This window comes from Sapajus apella, unplaced genomic scaffold (assembly GCF_009761245.1).
Source record: "Sapajus apella isolate SASKATOON/1434 unplaced genomic scaffold, GSC_monkey_1.0 scaffold108, whole genome shotgun sequence".
Classification (NCBI taxonomy): Eukaryota; Metazoa; Chordata; class Mammalia; order Primates; family Cebidae; genus Sapajus; species Sapajus apella.
Genome location: NW_022437048.1, coordinates 6,187,058 through 6,206,639, shown reverse-complemented (window position 1 = coordinate 6,206,639; position 19,582 = coordinate 6,187,058). Strand labels below are relative to the sequence as shown.

The 19,582-nt window shown below is 36.3% G+C and overlaps 1 protein-coding gene across 13 annotated transcripts in view; it reads right to left on the bottom strand.

Annotated features, from left to right (window-relative positions):
• The window catches only part of SLC4A4 (solute carrier family 4 member 4), a 499,211-nt gene that overhangs the window by 16,855 nt on the left and 462,774 nt on the right, over nucleotides 1–19,582 (bottom strand). For all 13 annotated transcript variants that reach the window (XM_032259361.1, XM_032259360.1, XM_032259371.1 and 10 more), the window contains 4 exons: nucleotides 12,927–13,105; nucleotides 11,710–11,782; nucleotides 4,311–4,379; nucleotides 1,541–1,714 (listed from right to left, as the gene is read on the bottom strand). In XM_032259361.1, coding sequence (XP_032115252.1) covers nucleotides 1,541–1,714; nucleotides 4,311–4,379; nucleotides 11,710–11,782; nucleotides 12,927–13,105 — 495 coding nt within the window. The remainder of the gene's footprint in view (nucleotides 1–1,540; nucleotides 1,715–4,310; nucleotides 4,380–11,709; nucleotides 11,783–12,926; nucleotides 13,106–19,582) is intronic.

Below are 19,582 nucleotides of genomic sequence, written 5' to 3'. Positions count from 1 at the left end.
TAAGTATGTTATCCAAGATCCTTAAAGTCTGTGAGGGAAATGAATGCAGATCACAATAATACAAAGGGTCCCACTTGTCTGCTTCCAAAACAAATATTCTTGACCTGTGGATTTTTGGTTCTATGAATTGCTCTTGAAGAATGAATTCTGAGGGTACATTAAAGATATCTTTATTCCACAATAAATTTAATATGCATCAAGTTATAGGCATCCTGACTTGCTTCAAATTAAGCAGTTGTCTTTATCAGCATCATGCTCTCTATGACAGTTTCCTCATTACCTAGAGAAATAAATAACATCTAACCTAACTTTTATTACAGAATTACACTGTGACCAAATAAAAGTTCTGAAAAGATAAAAACACTTTAGAAAAGTAAAGCATTTAAAAATCATTTAGCATAGGCAAAAAGTGATTTATTGGATATAATTCAAATGTATCCTGCTCTAGCTTCAATTTTCCTGGCTTCGGCAAAATTTGTAGGCAGGTAGATAAGGCTAGTAGGTAAATTCTAGTTGCTTCTTACATTCAGTGTGTTTTTCAGTAAATATAGTTTTCTATTTTTATTTTTTTTTAAAAAGGAAAGAAAGACATAAGGGAGCATTTAAAAAATCCAAGCTAACAAATATCACTAGTATTTAATATCCATTTTTTTCTTGCATCCTTGGGAGAAGAAAAAATTCAAACAACAAATACAAAAAATAAAATAATAATCCTGGCTAAGAGTAAGAGGATTTTTATAAAAATAAAATGCAGTAAGTATATGAAAACTCTGTTTTCAAAACTGCAGGGGAGATAAAACAGACTCAAGGCTCCCTTTGTGTCTTGTTTTAAGTGTACATATATGCATTTTCTTGCAAAAAATACAGATTTATGGTAAATTATAAAATTCTGTAATGAAGCCAAATACCTAACTCCTTTACCTCTTATTTCACTTGTGACTCAGGGTTAAATGTTAGTTGCTTTGCCTTGTTTCTCATCATATTATGACAAGGACAGAGTGTCCCCACCTTATCTTTAAACTTAGCATTATGCAAACCACAAGAAATTTAAAAACTGAACTTCTCGCCGTATTTCTTCTAATGTATTGGATGCGTTCTCACAAGTTGCCAAGCACTTTATTGCTTGAAATGTCCTACACTCTTACTTAGATTAATTGTATTGTACAACAACATTTAAAAAGTAATTAACATGCACTGGTGTCTACTGTGTGTCAGGCATTGTGCTACATGCTTGATATTCAATTTTGATGATCAGAAAAACAACAATGCAACCCCTGTTTTACTGATGAGTTAATAATAGTTCAAAGAAGTTTACTGATTAGTATCGGCCAGGGCCAGTATTGGAACTCGAGCCTGATTCTAAGGTCCATCCTAAACAACCATAGACATGGGAAATGTAAATTACAACTGATCAAGTCATGAGGTCAAAGCTGGACTTATTTGAAACCACACATAAAAGAGATGTGTGTCTTCCATATAACAATAACCAACATGATATCCATATGATCTCATAGGTAGATTCAATCAAATAAATCCCTACCATTACTGGAAAAATGATAGCAGCCACAGTTGACTTGAGGATCCAAAGCAGGGCCAGACACAACACCTGCAGAAAAGTGAACAGGTGGACTCTGCGCAGGGGAACATGACGCAGGTAGATAAAGTCAGGCTGATGCTTCAGTGGCATCAGGAGCAGCTTCAGACGATCCATGAACTGGGGAGGAAAGAGGAAAGGAGTCCAACTGCATTACTTCAAGAGCTGATGCACGAATCATTTCCAGTATATCCAACTAATCACTACTGATTTATATTCTATAATTTAGGCAAGCAGTGTCCTTTTCAGAGGACAAAGGAATGGTCGAGGAATGCAGAAATTTAGTCAAGCACAAGTCTTCAAATTTTTGTTATTATATTGCAGGAATGTTATGCAGAGGTATAAGAAAAAGTGTCCACTAAAGAATAAAGTCACAAACAAAAACATAAATTCTAGAAGCTCATCTCCTGGTTTCTATTTTTACTCTCTGAGTCTTAGGAAAGAGGATCTTTTGCATATTATCGTAATAATATGCTGAAGGGTAATGTCTAACTCATGAATCCTACTCTGCCTCAGTTGCCTTATCTGAAAAAATAGGAGATGATACTATGCATCATATATTAATACATTTCAGGAATGTTTTAGGGATATAAAGGAAGTATCCAACCTAAAAATGGGAATACATTATGTTTTCATAAATTCCATATTTTTTGAGTGACATAACTTGACTAATACACTCAGCAGTATATCACCATTTCTTTTCAGAGAAAAGCCATATGAATACTACAGTGAGTTTCAGGTTTGACATCTGAATCTAAGAGAGGCTATCATATGGTCATGTATAAACAGGTATCGAAATAACTACTAAGCATCTATGTGCCAGGTACTGTGCCTCAAAGAATAACTGCCAAATTGACATTGCCAATGACAAATGGGAAGATATTCAACAACCTGTCACAGGATCTTTCAGTGAAAGATGCTCAGTAAATAGCTATTGAATTGTATAATCATGGAATATGAATTCTGAAATAATCTCTATTTTCTTTCTGGAAGGAAAGAAGTGTAAAAGTAAACTAGACTATCACAGTCTTCTCTAGTGATTTCCTACTTAAAAGGTTTTCTTTTTCCCTCTAGAACTAGTTTTGACTGGTGGGGACCTTCTCTTTCTAAAGTTTTGGTTACAAAATTTCTTGCTAAGTCAGGTCTCACCAAAAATGTCTAAACAAGGGAGAATCGAGAAAGAAAGAAAAAGAGAAAAGCCATTAGGGGTAGTAGCTTTGCAGAATTTAAGATATCTACTAGCTGTCCCTGGTTGTTTTTCCCCAGCATTATTATGTGTTTTTTTCTTTTCTTTCTTTTTTTTTTTTTTTAAATAAAGATGGGATTTCACTATGTTAGTCAGGCTAGTCTTGAACTCCCAACCTCAGGTAATCTGCCCGCCTTGGCCTCCAAAGTGCTTGGATTACAGGCGTGAGCCACCATGTCCAGCCTCTTCTTTTTTATTAAACAAATATGTACTGAGTTTCGACCAATAAAGCCCTTAAAATACATAGAATTAAATTTATGATCTAGACCAGGTCATTATGGGCAAACAAAAATAAGAGCTATTTGTCTAGGAACCATTTTAGTTTCATATTTTTCCATTTTGGGAAATAAGGAATATTTACAATGGCAGGTAAAAATAATTTTACAAATTTATACTTCCCAAAAGTCTCATGGGCAATAAACTCACATTCATCTAGTCCAGTCTATGAAGAACCACCTTGTATTTTGTAACAAATATCCATATGATGATGAACTCTACTTAGCAGACCTAAACAGAGAAAAGTAAAGAGCCTTTTCTCTTTTTAGTGATCTGGCCACTTGCCCAGTTCTATCTGACTTTAAAACCAAATTAATCTGAATTCAATAAGCAAAATCGAGGACTATTTTGAAGGAGTTCAAATAAATTCTTATGATGTTCACAGGACATGCAGTCTTTTCCCATTAAAATATTACTAAGTGCTAAATAAGGCTACAGTTAACAAGGTGCCAGAAAACAGCATAAGTACTTCCAGTTTCCTGGTGCCAAATAAATTAAAACCCAATTAAAAGACAAAGTCACTTACGAAGTTTTCCCTAATGATTCCTTTTTTGAAGAGACAGAGTCTTACTACGTTGCTGAGGCTGGACTCAAAGTTTCAAGTGATCCTTTCACCTCAGCCTCCCAAGTAGCTGAAACTAAAAGTGTGCACCACTATGCCCAGCTGATAATGATTTTTTCCCGAAGTTATGAATAGCTGAAGTTTTCAACAAAAGGAATACATAAACCACATTGACTTTATTCTTTTACTGGTAAAAAAAAAACTTGATTATTGCTAAAGCCATGTGAAAAGCAAATCAAGAACAGCCTGTTCTTCGTATAGAGTTAAAGCAAATGAATAAATACCATCTTGAAGAACACACAGAAAGAGTTAGATATCCTTCCTGAGACAGCAAAACAGAGATAAATATGGGTAAGGAGGAGGAAAAGAAAGATTATAGCCTCTCACTTTCTTGATCAAATGACTTTTAATAGCTTATTTAAAGAATGGGTATGTATGGTAACTTTTGTTAATACTGGCTAACTTGTCAATTAAACCAGAAATGAAAAGCAGCTGAATGATGAAGTACAAAATAAATGTATTTTTAAAATTTAGCAGTTAATGATTAGCACTTTTCTTCAAAGATCTGTTACTGGACTAGTCTTACTATTAGAAAAACACTACTGTGCTTTTATTACCATGGAAAAACTTACCTGCACACCATTAAGGGATGCTACTCCCATATATAGGAACACACCATAGAGTACAGGCATGGGTATAAACTAGAAAGAAAAAAATGGATAAAAGTTAAAAACAATAATAAGAAAAAAGAGGAATGAGGAGGAATCATTTAAATAAAGGCTAAATCTAAAACTAAAATACAGGCTATTGTAACACAGTGGCCTCTAACTAGTATACTTTACTAATCAATTGATGAACTTCTGAACTCTTTGTACTAGTAATAAATCAAGGGTTAAAAGGACTTTAAATTTTCATTGGATGCTTGTTTTTTGAGTGAGTATGCACCTAAATAACAACTTTTTTTAATTAATGAAGGAAAAGTTCTGTTTTCCTTTACCCTGAAATGCAAACCAGATACTTGTGTGAACTGTGAGGTAGACAGAAATAGAGGTATTAATAGATGGTTGCCTCACTCTTGAGACCAAGTTCCTTTCAATACAGTCTGTTGATTTTTATCCTTAATAATTTTTGCCAAATTATTTATCATCTCGATGTATATATATCTCTTCAATAAAATAAACATCAAAAGACTGTCCTCTCTCTTCTTGGGAATATTATGAGACCTTACTAAAGAGAACACTGCTTGAAAGGAGCATCTGGAAGCAATTAATTACATACATGGATTAATACACATCTTTAAAACTGAATTAATACCTTTCATGCATTAACTCGCCAAAATATTTCATATTAATACAAAGTGTTTTAACAAGGAGAAGTGCTGTTTGTAAACTGTATCTATTGCTAGACCTTCGAAATTCCCCTAGGACTAAGAAAACTAAGCAAATAAAAAAGATTCTGTTTCTGAAGACTTCTGTTTGAAAAACAAAAGGTTCTCAACTTTACAATTTAAAAAGAAGTTCAAGTAATTTCAGGATTTTTCGAAGCTAAAATACTGAAACCACAAATCAATTAAGGCAAATCTTACCAAATCCCCATAAAGGAGGCTACTGTAACCAGAAAACATAGTATGGCTTTAGAGTAATTTTTAAAATACTGCATGTATTAAGTGAAGCACAATTTCTATCAGCCTCTCCTTGTGACTGTCGAAAGTAGTTATGCATATGAGACTCTTTGGCCACTATTAGAGAATGAGTAAATTCTAAAATGTGTAACAAATATTTCCAATTGTTATTAGTTAGCCATGGAGATGCTTAAATTTATATGAAATATACTTATTTACATATATAAAACATAAAATGTTTCTTCAAAAACAGACAACATTTTTAATGTAGCTAATTTTGATTTTGATGTCAGAAAAAAAAAAAAATGATGGGGATAGGAGGGATGAAGTTACGGCTGGGGAAGCTGTAATACCCAACAGTCACCACAAAGAGGTGAACGCATCACACTCAAGCCTCTTTTCTTCTGACACGTGCCTTCATTTCCTTTGCAATGTGCATATTTCTATTCCTTGTGATTCTTGTGTATAAATGTACCAAAAAGTAAAAAAAAAAAAGTAAGAAAAGGATCATTTAATAGCTTTGATTCATTTTTTATACATCTTCCACTTTTCTTTCTTGTCATTTCATTTTTAATTTGGTAAGCAGTGGGGGTGGGGTGGCTGGAAGGAAAGAAAAGAAGGGAACAGAGAAGTATAGTTTAATCATGGAAAACTAGTTAGAATTCCTGCAGTAGTTACTTTTTCATCTGAGTAAAGCATTGTTCTAGTTTGAAAGAAAGCCAGCACAAAAGGGACCATCCCTGGCTTCATCCTCACCCCTCAGCTAGGCTTAGCTACAGGTTTTTTCTAACATGGTTCTGATGTCAAAGTGAAGGACAGTTGTGCCTTGGTGTTTAGGTCCATTCTCTGTGAATTTATGATTATGATATCACCAAATCTACAACAAAATAAAATCAGAAGGTAACAGTGACAGAATGGCATGGGGGTGGGTGGGTAGAAAAATAGCTTTAGATATGAAAATGTTTTTTAAACAGTTATTCTTTGTTGGAAAGGAAATAATACATATAAAGAAGGCTACTAAGTTGACTTTGGCCAACTTCAATGTGATGCAAATATATCCTTTGAAATTTGCCATTTTCCTTAAAATAGTGCAACTTCTCAATAAAAATCTTTCAATATGGAAATCTTGGTGAAATTTAATAGAATTATTGGATTAAAGTATATTTTTTATTGGATTTAGTTCATGAGTTACATGAGGTCAACCCTTAAAAATTCATCACAAAATAATCATTTCTTGCACCAGAAATTTCTCAAAGGAGGAAAGAGAAGATGTGCTTTAAGAAGATGGAACGCCATCATCTTAAGTTAAACCAATATAATATACCTAATAATAGTAAGTAGATAATTTTACAAAGCAATACAGGAGTAATTAAAACATAAAAACACAAAGTATACCAAGTTTACAGGCATATCAAGAATTGTCAAATGATAAAATTATGTAAAGGAAATTTTATAGATAACCAATCATACCCAAAAAGCACAAAACTATAATCATAAATAAGATTACCATACATGAAATCAAGTATTGATCCTACAACAAGATGGAATAATTGAGATAAAATAGAAGTTCACATATTCAGACCATGTCACTAAATTTGGATAAAATCAAAATAGGAGTTCACATAATCAGAGACCATGTCACCAAATTTTTCAAATTCTGGTGAATTCAGTTCTACTCTTTTTCACTTATGCCTCCCTTTGATGTGCTAATAGTATTTTAATATTCTCAGAAGAGTAAATGAGAAAAGGGTAAATTTAATGTCCAGCCCAGAATTCAGTACAGCAGTGAGACCTCCTAGCAGAATAATGGTCATCATATGTATGTGTGTGTGTGTGTGTGTGTGTGTGTGTGCGTGCGTGTGCACATGTGCATGTAAAACCCAGAACGAGATCCTGATTAAGAGCATGGGCACAAAAGTCAGACAGACCTGGTTTCAAATTCTGGCCCTACCAGTTCTGTAACATTGAGAAAATTATTAACTTATCCTCAGTATTGTCATTTAAAAGAGGCTATGATAAAGACTATATCACATAAAATATCTAATCCAGGGCCTGGTTCTGAATAGATAATAAGTGACAAATGGGGTACTAATGTCATAATTATCATGAGGAGAATCTGACTGGCAAGTTGAGAAGCCAGCAATTGTTTAGCAGAACTCTCTTTGGTCCTCAGTGGTCAGGGTGGAAAATGGCAGTGGTACAGACCAGAAGAATGGCTGCAGAGGTCAGACTCAAAGCCCTGGTCTGACTTAAGTTCTACAATATTGCCCTTTCAGCAATAACAACTATATTTAGAAACATGCTATTCAAATAATATCCTAATTCCCTTAAATCTTGAAAATCTTAGCTGGTAAGGAAGCAGAAGCTGACTTGCAATCTGCTTCCTAGTCACTGAAGAAACTGGAATGAGGTATGATGAGGAGTTTGTAAAAATGCTGTATTTATCTGCACATGAGAAGATTCAAAATTAAAGAAACTGAAGAAGATCACCTCATGGAAAATGAAAGTGAATTAATTCTTTGAGGGCAAGTACTATGTTTTGTTTTAAATGGTTATAAACCATGAAGGTTATGAGATTGGCTTTCATGTCAATTGCCTGAATTCACGTTTTGACTCTATTATTTAGGAACTTTGTGACCTGGTAAGTTATTAATAATTTTTCTTATCTGTAAAAGAGACAATTTTTTGTAGGTGTCATTCATTGAGGGACTAAATTTTAAAAATTTGTGCTAACCCCTTAATCAAATGCCAAGCTCAATAAATGGTAGCTGCTCCTATCACCATCACCATCTCTGTCATTACACTCTATTTCTCTAGCACTGAATAAAGTGGCATAGTGTAGAAGCTCAAATATTTTCAAATGCAAATTAAATGGTGTCCTGATTTTAGAACACAAAAAAAAATTTTACAGATAAATTTGACTACTCCTAATTAACTTGAATGAAACTATTTCAAGCAAAGGCAACAAAAGTAGCAGTGAACTTCACTTGATTTTTACTTCTTCACACTTGCTAGAAAAAATGGGGAAAGTAAAGCTCAAGGAAGTGACGTTCATCTTTTTGATGACCTTTAGCGTCCTCTATTTTCCCCACACGGAATACTCACTTACCAGGCAATATTTCTGCTGCAGAAGCCCAGAACTAAACTGTTTAGCCAGCCAGGGATGCCAGTTATTCTTGTTCAGTACTGAATCGGTGGTTAGATTCAGTGCTTTGAGGCATGTATGACTGTTGCTGGCTAGGGTCAAGGGGTATCCTCACAAATTTAAAACTGTAATTCCTTACATTCTTCTACATAAAAGACAGATCTCAGCAAAGAGATCAAAATAAAAGCCAAAAACTTCATATTTAAAGTAAGCTTGCATAAACATACAGGGGAAACATTACCTACACTGCTTAATGCATGAAAGAAAATTACTTGGATCACCCAAGACCATTAAACTTGTAAGGGATGTAAGGAGTTGGCAGAAATGGTGTTGAGCCATTTCATTTTAAAAAGTAAAAGTAACACATTTCTCTTTTCCCATTTATTTGATCTGCTCTTTCAAAGACAGACTCTTAAGTAAAATGATTCTCTGAAGTTGTCCTCTGGTTCTTTAAAAAAACAGAGTCACAAAGGAGAGGAAAAAAGGTTCCCTACTAAAACATGACCCCTGACACCACTTTCTGTGTGAATTCTAAGGTTAATTGTTAATCTTGACTCTTACTTAGTCATAACTTAGGTTTTGGTTAAACTGTACCCTCAATATCTGCTTCTTCCTGTATTGACTTTTCGGAGATAACAAAGGATTTGTGATAAATGCACATAACTTACCAAACTTCAATGGTACATGATCTGAAAGTAGCTGACTTTATCAGGAAATGTGATTCCTGAAGTTAGGAATAGCACAACTTAATGAAGTAAGGAATCACAACTGCGAATGCTTGACTATTATATTCTTGTTGTTTTCAAATATGGGTTTTGTACAGTATGCTATAAACTATATTGACGAAACAATTTCATTTCCCACATTTTGGGCAAAATCTTGCTTAACAAAAATGTTTGCTGGACTGCATTTTTCATTTATTCTTACAATGACTCTTTGGGTTAACTCAAAAATTGCCATATGGAAATAGCCACAATCGTGGACACTAGCAGCTGAATGAAGGTGAGCCCAGGTATGGATCAATTAAGGAAGGTCAAAGGAAAAGAACTCATGCTCACTGATCTCTTACAGCTCTCTGCCTTCTTTCCCTGCATTCTAATCTGTTTCTGTAAATACTAAGGTACTTTGCCTATCGGGGTGAAAAGAATCACTGTAAAGAACAAAAGAACTTTCAGCTTTAACTGCTCTGCAGCCATATTTGGGTGCAGGGTGGGAAAACAGGAAGAGGCGTTGTTGAAAATGTAAGTCTTGCATCTCTCCTAAAAATAGGAATTATACAGTATCTGTTCTCTATGTCCCCTTGGAATCATCCATGATTACTCAACTGTCAGATTCTCCAGGAATGAAGCCAATTTGCTATAACATATACACACAAAAGGAACTTTTAAACACATCTGACATTTTTGAATTAGGATTTTATACTGTATTAATGAAAAGAAATTATATAAACATAAAAGAAAAATGGGGGAGGTGATGAGTAAGTTAAAACTGATGAAAAGATTTCTGCCCATTTATCCCTCACTAGTGACTGAGCACAGAGCTCATAAAAGAAACTCTGCAGCTGCTCGAAGTGAGCCCACCTTCAAGGAACCCACAGGGAAAATTCATTTCTAGAAGAGCCTCTCACAACATGGGCTCATAATTGTCTGCAATGAACTCTCTAAAAATGATCTCAGTAAATGAGGTTCCATTGCCTAAAAGGTAGCGCTGTCATTAGGCTTTCCACCAGCTGATGTGCTGGTACCTATAGGATAATGGAGGAACATGAAGTATTTGGCGGCAGCAGTTTTGATGCTGCGAAAGTCACCACCCCTTCACACCTATCCCATAACTTGCTTTGCACTGGCAAAGGTGACAATAGGTTTCCCTCTGTCCCTGCAGAACATAAGCTCCAAACTCTTTTAAGGCCCTCTGTACATAATCAGAACCAACTTCTCTGAGGTTATTTTTAATCTTAATGTCTCACGTGTAAGATGAGATATTTCCTCATGAATCCAGTCAGAGACTAATTAAACTAGTTAATTGACATTGCAGAAACCAAGGGAAAAAGATGAATAATTACATGTTTTAACTGTTTAACAAGTATTTTCTGCATATTGTATACATCAGTCTAAATACTCTGAAGGCGGTCTTAGTCTTATTTATAGGTCAAAGATACAACAGTTCTACTCTCCTCAACTTCATCATTGGCAACTGACATAAAATTTGCTAATTTTAGAGATACAGAGGGTTTTTGCTTTTCACTATTTCTACTTCTATATTGTTTGAATTCTTCAGAAGATTACTTATGTAATTAAATGAACATTTTAAAAGCTTTTAAAATTAAAATCGTTTAAAAATAAAAATTTTAACAGAATATTTGGAAGGATATCATTAACAGTGGTTGTTTATAGCTATTAAGTCCATGGGTAACTTTCATGCTTTGTACTGTCGTACAAAGCATAACATACAAATTATTAATAATTTGCAAGCATGTTTATAGGATTGAAAAAAAAGAATAAAATGTTTGTAAAAGAAAATTGAAAGCTTCATGAAGAGGTATACACTAGCTTTCTTTAGTTTTCTTCCTACTTCTTAATAGGTTTCACATGTAGTTTCCATGTATCTCTCTAGGCAGATATCCATCCCATCAATGAAACCTATATATTGACTCCTAATTTTCTAAACAACCTACATCATATAATTTTTCTTCCTCAAAAGTTCATTTCTAAAGCTTTCTAATTATAAGTCAGTAATTTTACTCTAATTTACCTTTGTGAATTACGGGGCAATCTGAGTCAAAGAAAACAGAAACAAAGCAATAATTAAGAATAGCAGAAAATTTTCAAAATAGTTATCCTGCATCACTCATATTACCTAGGAGTCTAATGGGGGAAGAGGAATGAGATTTGGATACAAGCAATGGAAGGTGATAGAAGAAAGAATGTATAGGAGACGAGAATAGAAATATGTATGTGGAAGAGGGGAGACCAGTCTGATTAAATTGCATGAAACTGCTGTTTTCACAGATCAGAAAGTTTGGATATTGTTAACTTAATATGGTTCAATCAAATAACTGCAAAACTAAGGATAAGGGAAGGGATGAAAGAGTGAGAAGGAAATCAAGACAAGTTATTTAAGGCCCTCTCTCTACTTGACCCCTGCTTCAGTGTGTTATAGAACTGATGAGAATCTTGCAAATATCTGACAAAGAATTCCACTCTTCACATGTCCAATTATATGTCAGTGATCTGAGAAGGAAGAGGTGAATGTTTCACATATTTACCTTCAAGATGGGAGCCATAAAGACTGACAGACCAGTCAGAATAAACACAAGGGTTCCAGTGACTCTTTGTTCCCTGAAACCAAATCAGAAGATTACCAATCTACCTCTTGTCTTCATAAACATGCTCTTGTCTTTTCACCTTCAAAAAACAAAAAACAAAACAAAACAAAACAAAAAAACTACACATTGACAAAATCAATGTTTGGGTAAAACAACAAAGGTGCTGATATTATGTAATTAATACCTCAAGGATAGTATATAAACTCAATGTAACTATAAAAAATCTCTTAAAGTGATTTCAATATGTGATTTGAATTCATGAAGAAAGAAGTACTCCTGCTAAATCTTTTGCTCCTTTTAGAATCAAAGAAAAATCACTTGCTCTTGGTCCATCAATTATAGGCTCTTTGAAGACCTGATTTTTTAAAGCAAATTATCCTCTTGTGTAATTACCCTTACACCTTCTTTCATAGGAGACAGATATTACATTGTCCCATATTCTAATTAACAAACAGCTCAAGGAAATTTCATTAGCACAATAAATCACATCAGTCTAATTTCCAAATCTGCAACAATAAAAGTACTTTTCAACAAATATAATTCCCATCCTACACCCCTCCCCCACCCCCCAAAAAAGAATCACGCACTGTTTTGGCAGGGATACAATGGCTCTGTCATGTGAGCTCTCTACCCAAGCACTTATGAGCAGAGTTTGCTGTAAAAAGTACTCAACAGAGTATAAAAACCTTCTACTTCTGCCCTTCACATCTACCCAAATTGAACAGCTGGAGGTTAAAGTTTCTCAGTGTTTATGGGGACAAAAATAATTGGAAAATAAGAATACCTTTCCCTTTACAGAATCTTAAAAGTCATAAGCAGACTCAAGAGTTTTAGGGCCTTCACATGTGATTGTGATAGAGTCAACACTGCAGCACCAAAATCACCTGCATGTTGAAGAAAAAAATGTCTGGTTGTGTTTTTACATTGCAACATTTAGCCTTTTAGAAATCAATGAAAATGATATATCATAAGGAGTAAACTGAAAAAGATCACTGAAAACTCTGATGAAAATTTAGTCCTTTCTGGAACAAAAAATGTAAGAATGAATTCATCATCACAAGTCCTATCTCCTCTAAATCTGACCATTTCCTTATGATTGCCACATAGATGTGTGCACAATATGTTTTGAAGAGCCATTTTCTTCTGAGTTAACACACCTCACTCCTAGAAACTTTGGTTGTTCTCCAGGTGCAGAAGTCTCTGTCTCCATCTTCAAACTGTCGATGTGAGCAATGGAGATGACTGTAGCAGCTACATACCACGGGAGAGCCATGAAGGAGCATATCACCATGAGGATGGCCACCCAAAAGAGATCCAAGTGATAACCCGCTCCTTTCTGTAGAAAGAGATAATAAAACCATGTGGAGAAAAGACTCATATTTGCTATCTAGTCATTTCCAGAGGGGAATTAATATTGCCAAAGGAAACTGACTCACTTTGCTTGGTAAGTTAAACTCCTTGAAGGAGGAGATTTAATATGCTTCATATTATTCCCCCTAGCAATTAAACATACAGCTGCCTCTTACAGCTGCTTTGGTAGAGACCTTCTCTACTGTAACACTGAATCATTGTTTAAGACTTAAGTCAAAGCTACTCTTACTATTTGTTTATTTTTTATCTCTCTACATACAATTTTCTAATCAGAACAATGGAGAGATATGCCCACTCCATAGAGGAACTGAGATCTTTCAATGATGTAACACAGGCAAAGAATTTTACAGCAATTTAAACCATAGTAGTTGTTAATGTCACAGGTGCTTAGTAAACAGTGATAGCGGCAGTAGTGGTACCGGTTGTTGTTGTTGTTGTTAAGATAATCATAATAAGCACCTTGAAAGCAGTCAGCCTGCCTTCTCTGCTGGACAGTGCTGAGTAGTATGCTGTTCATCTAGGCAGTACTCACTTTACGTAAGGATCCAAAAGCAAGGTTGAGAAGGCCTGTGGGCCATTTCTCAGCTTTCATAACATACGAAAGTAAATGTTTAACAATCTTACACATCATCATTAAGGTAATAAACACTCCCTTAATCAGAATAGGCCGATTTCAAACGTTGTCCAATGGTCACAATAACATTTGCTGACTGGAAGAGCAGACAATGTAACAAAAGGTCTAGCTCTTTTACTCATTAAATAAATATTGTTAAATGTGTCCGCAATGTTATTCTATGGTTATATTTCTCTGCTCTATTTATGAAGAAATCAAATACTTGATACCCCTATGGAGCCTGAGAAAATAGAGCAGTCCATTTTCACAGCATGGAAGCAGCAGTACCAAGAGCCAGAGTATGACCAATCCAAGGAATAAAGAGGTTGGTTTTAAACAACGAGGATGTGATTTACACTAGGAACCTGGTGACTGTTATCATTCAGCTCTTGTTACAGTTCGTCACAACACTGCTCTCCTCTCATTGAAATGCCAAGATTTCACCCCTGGTTCGCACACATGGATCTAATCATGTTCTAAGAACTCATCACAGGCAAGGGGAGTTGGTACAAGAAAGAAAAGCATGTATTCACTTAGTCCAGGCTTGGCTAAGAACAAAAATCAACTTGGGATTATGAATAGATATAGGCTAATATACATTCATAAAGCCAGTTCTTTTCAGGAAGACATAATAGTTTGAATTGAGAGTGGTGTACGGCAGACAAAAAGAGGGCAGAGGTGGGATAAGCTGAAATAAACTTGTTCAATAATGACTAATGGGGTGAATACCATGATACATCTGAGATTTCATTCTTTCTTTCAATGAATATTGACTGCCAACTTAGGACTATGCTGGTGACACATCTGCGAATAAAACAGACCAAAAAAACCTACCCTCATGGAGTTTCCATTCTACTGAGGGAGACAACAATGAATAACATAAATAAATAAAATATACAGCTTCTCACATAGTAATAAGTACTAAGGAGAACTGTCAGTACCTAGGTTTGTATAATGAGTATAATGGGAACCACTGGCGGGTTTGAAATGGAGGAGAGTCATGGTTTGCTTATGTTCTAAACACTCTGGCTGCTGTGTGAGGAACAGATTCAATAGGGAAAATAAGACTACATAACCAATGGAATAAATTGTGATGATTACAACCAGAGTGGTGGCAGTGAAGATGGTAAGAAGTGGTTGGGTTCTGGCTCTACCTTAAGGTGTAGCCTACAGAATTTTCTCCCTCCTGCCTGTTTGTATGTCTGTGACCCCACTTTGGGGCATTCGTGATCTGGCTTCTGTTCACATCTGCAGCCTCATCTTTTACCTGGATCCCTATGCCACCACCACTTTCAACCACATGCAATGCCTCGTATGTGTTTCTTTCACTAACACCTTTTGTGTCTTTGCCCACATAGCCTCTTCTAACCGGAATAACCTCTATTCTTCTTTTGTTCTTTCTCTGGCTCAGTCCTATTTATCCTTAAGACTTAAATTCGCCTTCACCTTTTCTGGCAGGGTTTCCTGCCTCAACCTAGGTGAGATAGGTAAGTCAAGTTAGGTTAGATCACCTCCTTTATGTTTCCCTGTTTTTCATTTTATGCCTTCCTCTATCACAACATTCATCATACCAGTTCTGAAATTACATATGTATTCATCTGTCTTTGACAGTAGACTATCAGTAACATGAAGACCCAGACGGTACCTTTTTTTCTCTGTATTCTGAACACCTTAGCAAAGTACATGATGCACAGCCAATTCTCAATTAGTGTTTATTTTTAGAAAAGGACAAATAGCATTCATATACTCCCCTTACTGGTAATTATAAACTCTTATTTAGCCCTGAAGAAAGTGTAAAACTTTATTTGTTAATTAGTAGACATGAGAAACATTGTGGAGAAGGGAAAAAAGGAGAAAAACAGCTAGAGACATCACAGAATTTTCAAGCCCTCTTTAGACTAAATCACTCAAGTTCATATTAGAAGTACCAGCAGGGTAATGAATGAGCATAATCCCCAAATCTTGTTACCAAAAAACCCGTAGTAACCTAAGGATGTGCACACCAGCCACATGAATGGGTCAAAATAATAGGTGATGTAAAAAAAAGTCACCCATTTTACCCTGAGTCATCTCGATGCTTTCTGGATCTATTTCAGCTAAAACAAATTTGAGTTAGATATGCTGAAGATTAGCAAAAAGAGGCCGTATGAAAGGGTGAAATAAAGATTTTAGATGATAGACTCTAAAGGTAACTATATACAACCATCAAAATAAAAAAAACAGTTCTGGAATAAAATAGTTATAGATACATAAGTACTCTCTGTTCCCCTTGACATTGTTCCTTTCAAAAAGCCTTCTCCTCAGCTATACTGGACTTCTTTAAGGGGAAGGGAAAATCACCAATGTGACCTGAAGGCCCTACCTGGTCTGCCCCTACCTCCTCTCTATCCTCAACTCTCCCTCTCTCACTGCAGCCACAAAGGATTGTTTCAATCACTTGTTCTCACCAAGTACCTCCTTTTGTGAGGCACACAGTGATTCCCCTTTGGGTGCCTGAAATGGTCTTCCCATCCAGCCTCATTTAGCTAATTCTTGCTAATAATTTAGGTCCCAATGTAAGTGCCATCACATTGGGGAACTCCCTGTACCTCGTGGACTAGGGCAAACCCTCTCAATATACCATCTCCTCCTCCTTCATGACACCAGCCATATTTGCCGTGTCACATTCTGCACAATTATGTGAATTGTGCCTCTCTCTCTCATAGCTCCATGAGGACAGGAACCATGTATGTTTTTGTTCACCAACAAACTAGCACCTGGCACAGTGCCTGCCACAGAGTGGATAGTTTAGATAAATGTTTGATGGATAAATGAATAAATGCTAACTCGTTCATTCAGTGGCACTCTGCTAGACCACAGAAGTAAAACCAAAGATAATACACAGCCCTTGCCCTCCAGTGGTTTACTGTAATGGTAGCGCTGGTCAAGACAACAGGTGTTTGTAAAACCACAGGGTTAAAGGTCTACAGTAAGGGTGAGTTCACGGCGTTAAGAAAGCATCCAGGAGGGGTACCCAACTCAGCACAGTCAGGGATGGTCTGCATGGGGTGTGGTATTTAGGTTGAGTTCTAAAATATGAGCCATAACCAGCTCGGAGATAAAAAGTAGGTGAAAAACTATGCAAAGAGAGTTGCCATTCTGAGAAAATGAAATAGATTTGGTGCACAGGAGATGGGGGAGGTAGAAAATTAGTCTAGAGAAGTTAAGAACTTTTGTATTTTGCTAAAGGCTTTGGAAGTTCTTATCACAGGAGCAATGGGAAGTCACGGAAGGGTTTTAGGCAGGCGAGTGATGTGATCAGATTTCTATTTAGAAGGACGGCTCTGTTGAACTACAAATGATATCTTGGGAGTGGTCAGGATTAGAGGCAGAGGACAGACATGAGAACACTGTCATAATACAGGCTTGAGACGATGCAGTTTAAGCTGAAGGAACAACACGGGGGAGACTTTAAGGAGACCAAGGCCAAAGAGGAAAAAGTGATAAATGCATTTTGTCAGATTTCAACATGCAAGGTTTACCATGTCTAATACAGTGTCTGACACACAGTAAACTCTAGAACACCTTTGTTGAACAGAATGGTAGAAGCCATGCTTCAAATTCATGTTGCCCCAAGCTATTGCCATGAGACCCAAGAACCCAAATGGTTATGTCAGAGAAGTTATTTCTGCAAAACCACCTATATATGTATAAAAACAAGCCACTTCTAAGATGTCCCTTTGAGTTAAAAGTATCTGAATGACTAGATTTGAATGGAATAAAAATAATATTCAAATACTGGTCCTTTTATATAAAGAATACTGCAAAAAATATGGAAAACAGTATTTTTCAAAAATAACACATGAAACTTTTTATCTGTTCTGTACTCCTCCTCCCCACTGCCATTACCTTTTTCAGATTCTCATCCTTTCTCTCCTGGATTATACAGCAGCCTCTTCCCACCCACCTTCCCCTTCCACTCAGCTCCCCCACCCACCTCCACGCTTGCTCCTCTCCCATCCATCCTCACTGCTGCCAGACGCATTGTTTAAATGAATCTGACCCCATCAAGCCCAAGCTGGATGTCGCTGAGAAGGGGAAGCCACAGGCAGATGAGAAGGCCGAGCAATACAAAGCCATGCTGAGGCTCCTGCATCTAGAACTCTGAGGAGGCCCTCAAGGATTCCAGAAACTCTACCAATCCCTAAATGTGCCTTACACATTCTCTGCTCCTGTACTTTCTAGGTGCCACTCTTTGAAGTGGTATTCTGCTTCTACTCCTTGACATTTGTTAAAAGACATTCTCTACCTTCAATGCTCCATGCAAATTCCCCTTCTTCCTTCACACCATCCAGCAACCAACCTGCAGCCCTCAATGCTGCTCTCACCACAAACGTCCCTGTTTTTCTCTTGTCCCTGACAACCCACTCTCCTCACGAACTAATCTTTTTTAAAAATCAAAATCATTATATGCCATTTCCCAGTTTAAAACCCTCCAGTAATTCCTGTTTCACTTAGAATGAAAAGCTAAACACTGTAAAATTATCTTTAAGTTCCTATATCAGAGCCTCCTCCCAGAACTATTTTGCTCCCATCTCCACTTCCAAGGGACATTTGGCAATGCCTGGAGACATTTTTGGTTGTCACAGCTGGAGGGTGGAAATGCAGCTACTGGTGAGACTAGGGACACTGATAAACAGCCTACAATGCACAGGACAGCTACCACCAACAAAAAAAACGTCCAACTGTCAATGCTGAAGTTCAGAAACTTTGCTCCACGTGACCTGGCCCCATTACCTTTGACCTCATCTCAGCAAACTAATTCCCTATGTTTCAGTCACACTGGCTTACTATATGTTTCTTCTTAATACACCAAGCTCCTTCCCACCCCTGGGTCTTTTGCATTTACTCATGTCTTTGCATGGAAAATGATTTTTTAATAAGTATTTATTGAACACCTAATCGTGTGCTAGGCTCTGTGTTAGACAAAACAATAAATAAGACAGAACACTTGCCCTCTAAGAGTTACAGATTATTAATTGAGGGCAGATGTGAAAACAAGTAATTTAATGTACATACAAGGTACAAGGCACAAAGAAAGGCATGGTCAGTTCTAACCTTGGTGTTGTAATAGACAGGTAGTGAATAGGAAATATCCATTAAACTCCTTCAGGGCACAGACTGCAATGTAGAACAATTTTTATTTTAACGTCTAACACAAGTATTCCATACATAGCAACCACTCAATAAATGCTCAAAAGGTTAAATATGCCCTTTAAAGTTTAAAAGACTTCTTGTTTCCATGAATACAAACTAAACGGTTGTTCTATTTTCTAAAACTGAGATTATTTTAAGTACAAGGAGAGAAAGTGAAACTATTTCCTTTTGAAGTGATATACGCTTTACTAATACAGAATAGAAGCCATTTAGGAATAAATCCACAGAAATCAAAGTCTATGAAAGAACAAGACTAGCCTAGCAGCCTAAAGTTGACAAGTGGTACACAGATGATAACAAAGGAGAGGTGAGGAACAGTGTGCGCTCAGACATGCGGGACACAGAACAAACATTCACGCTAGAGGCCCACAAAGATCCACACAATATGCTCATTTATGGGGACACTAAGAGCCATGACATGGTAACTCCCACCAAGGGGCCCAGAATTGAAGAAGGGGACACAGACTTGTACACAAATTATAATGTACTCTGAATAGAGATTCAAAGAGGTTTGGAAACAATAATAAAAAATTCAGATAATGAAGTTTTCAACTATGTCTAGAGTTAACTCATGAAAACTCCCTGCAATGATGACATCTAAAGAGGGCTTTGAACAACACATGCACACACTTT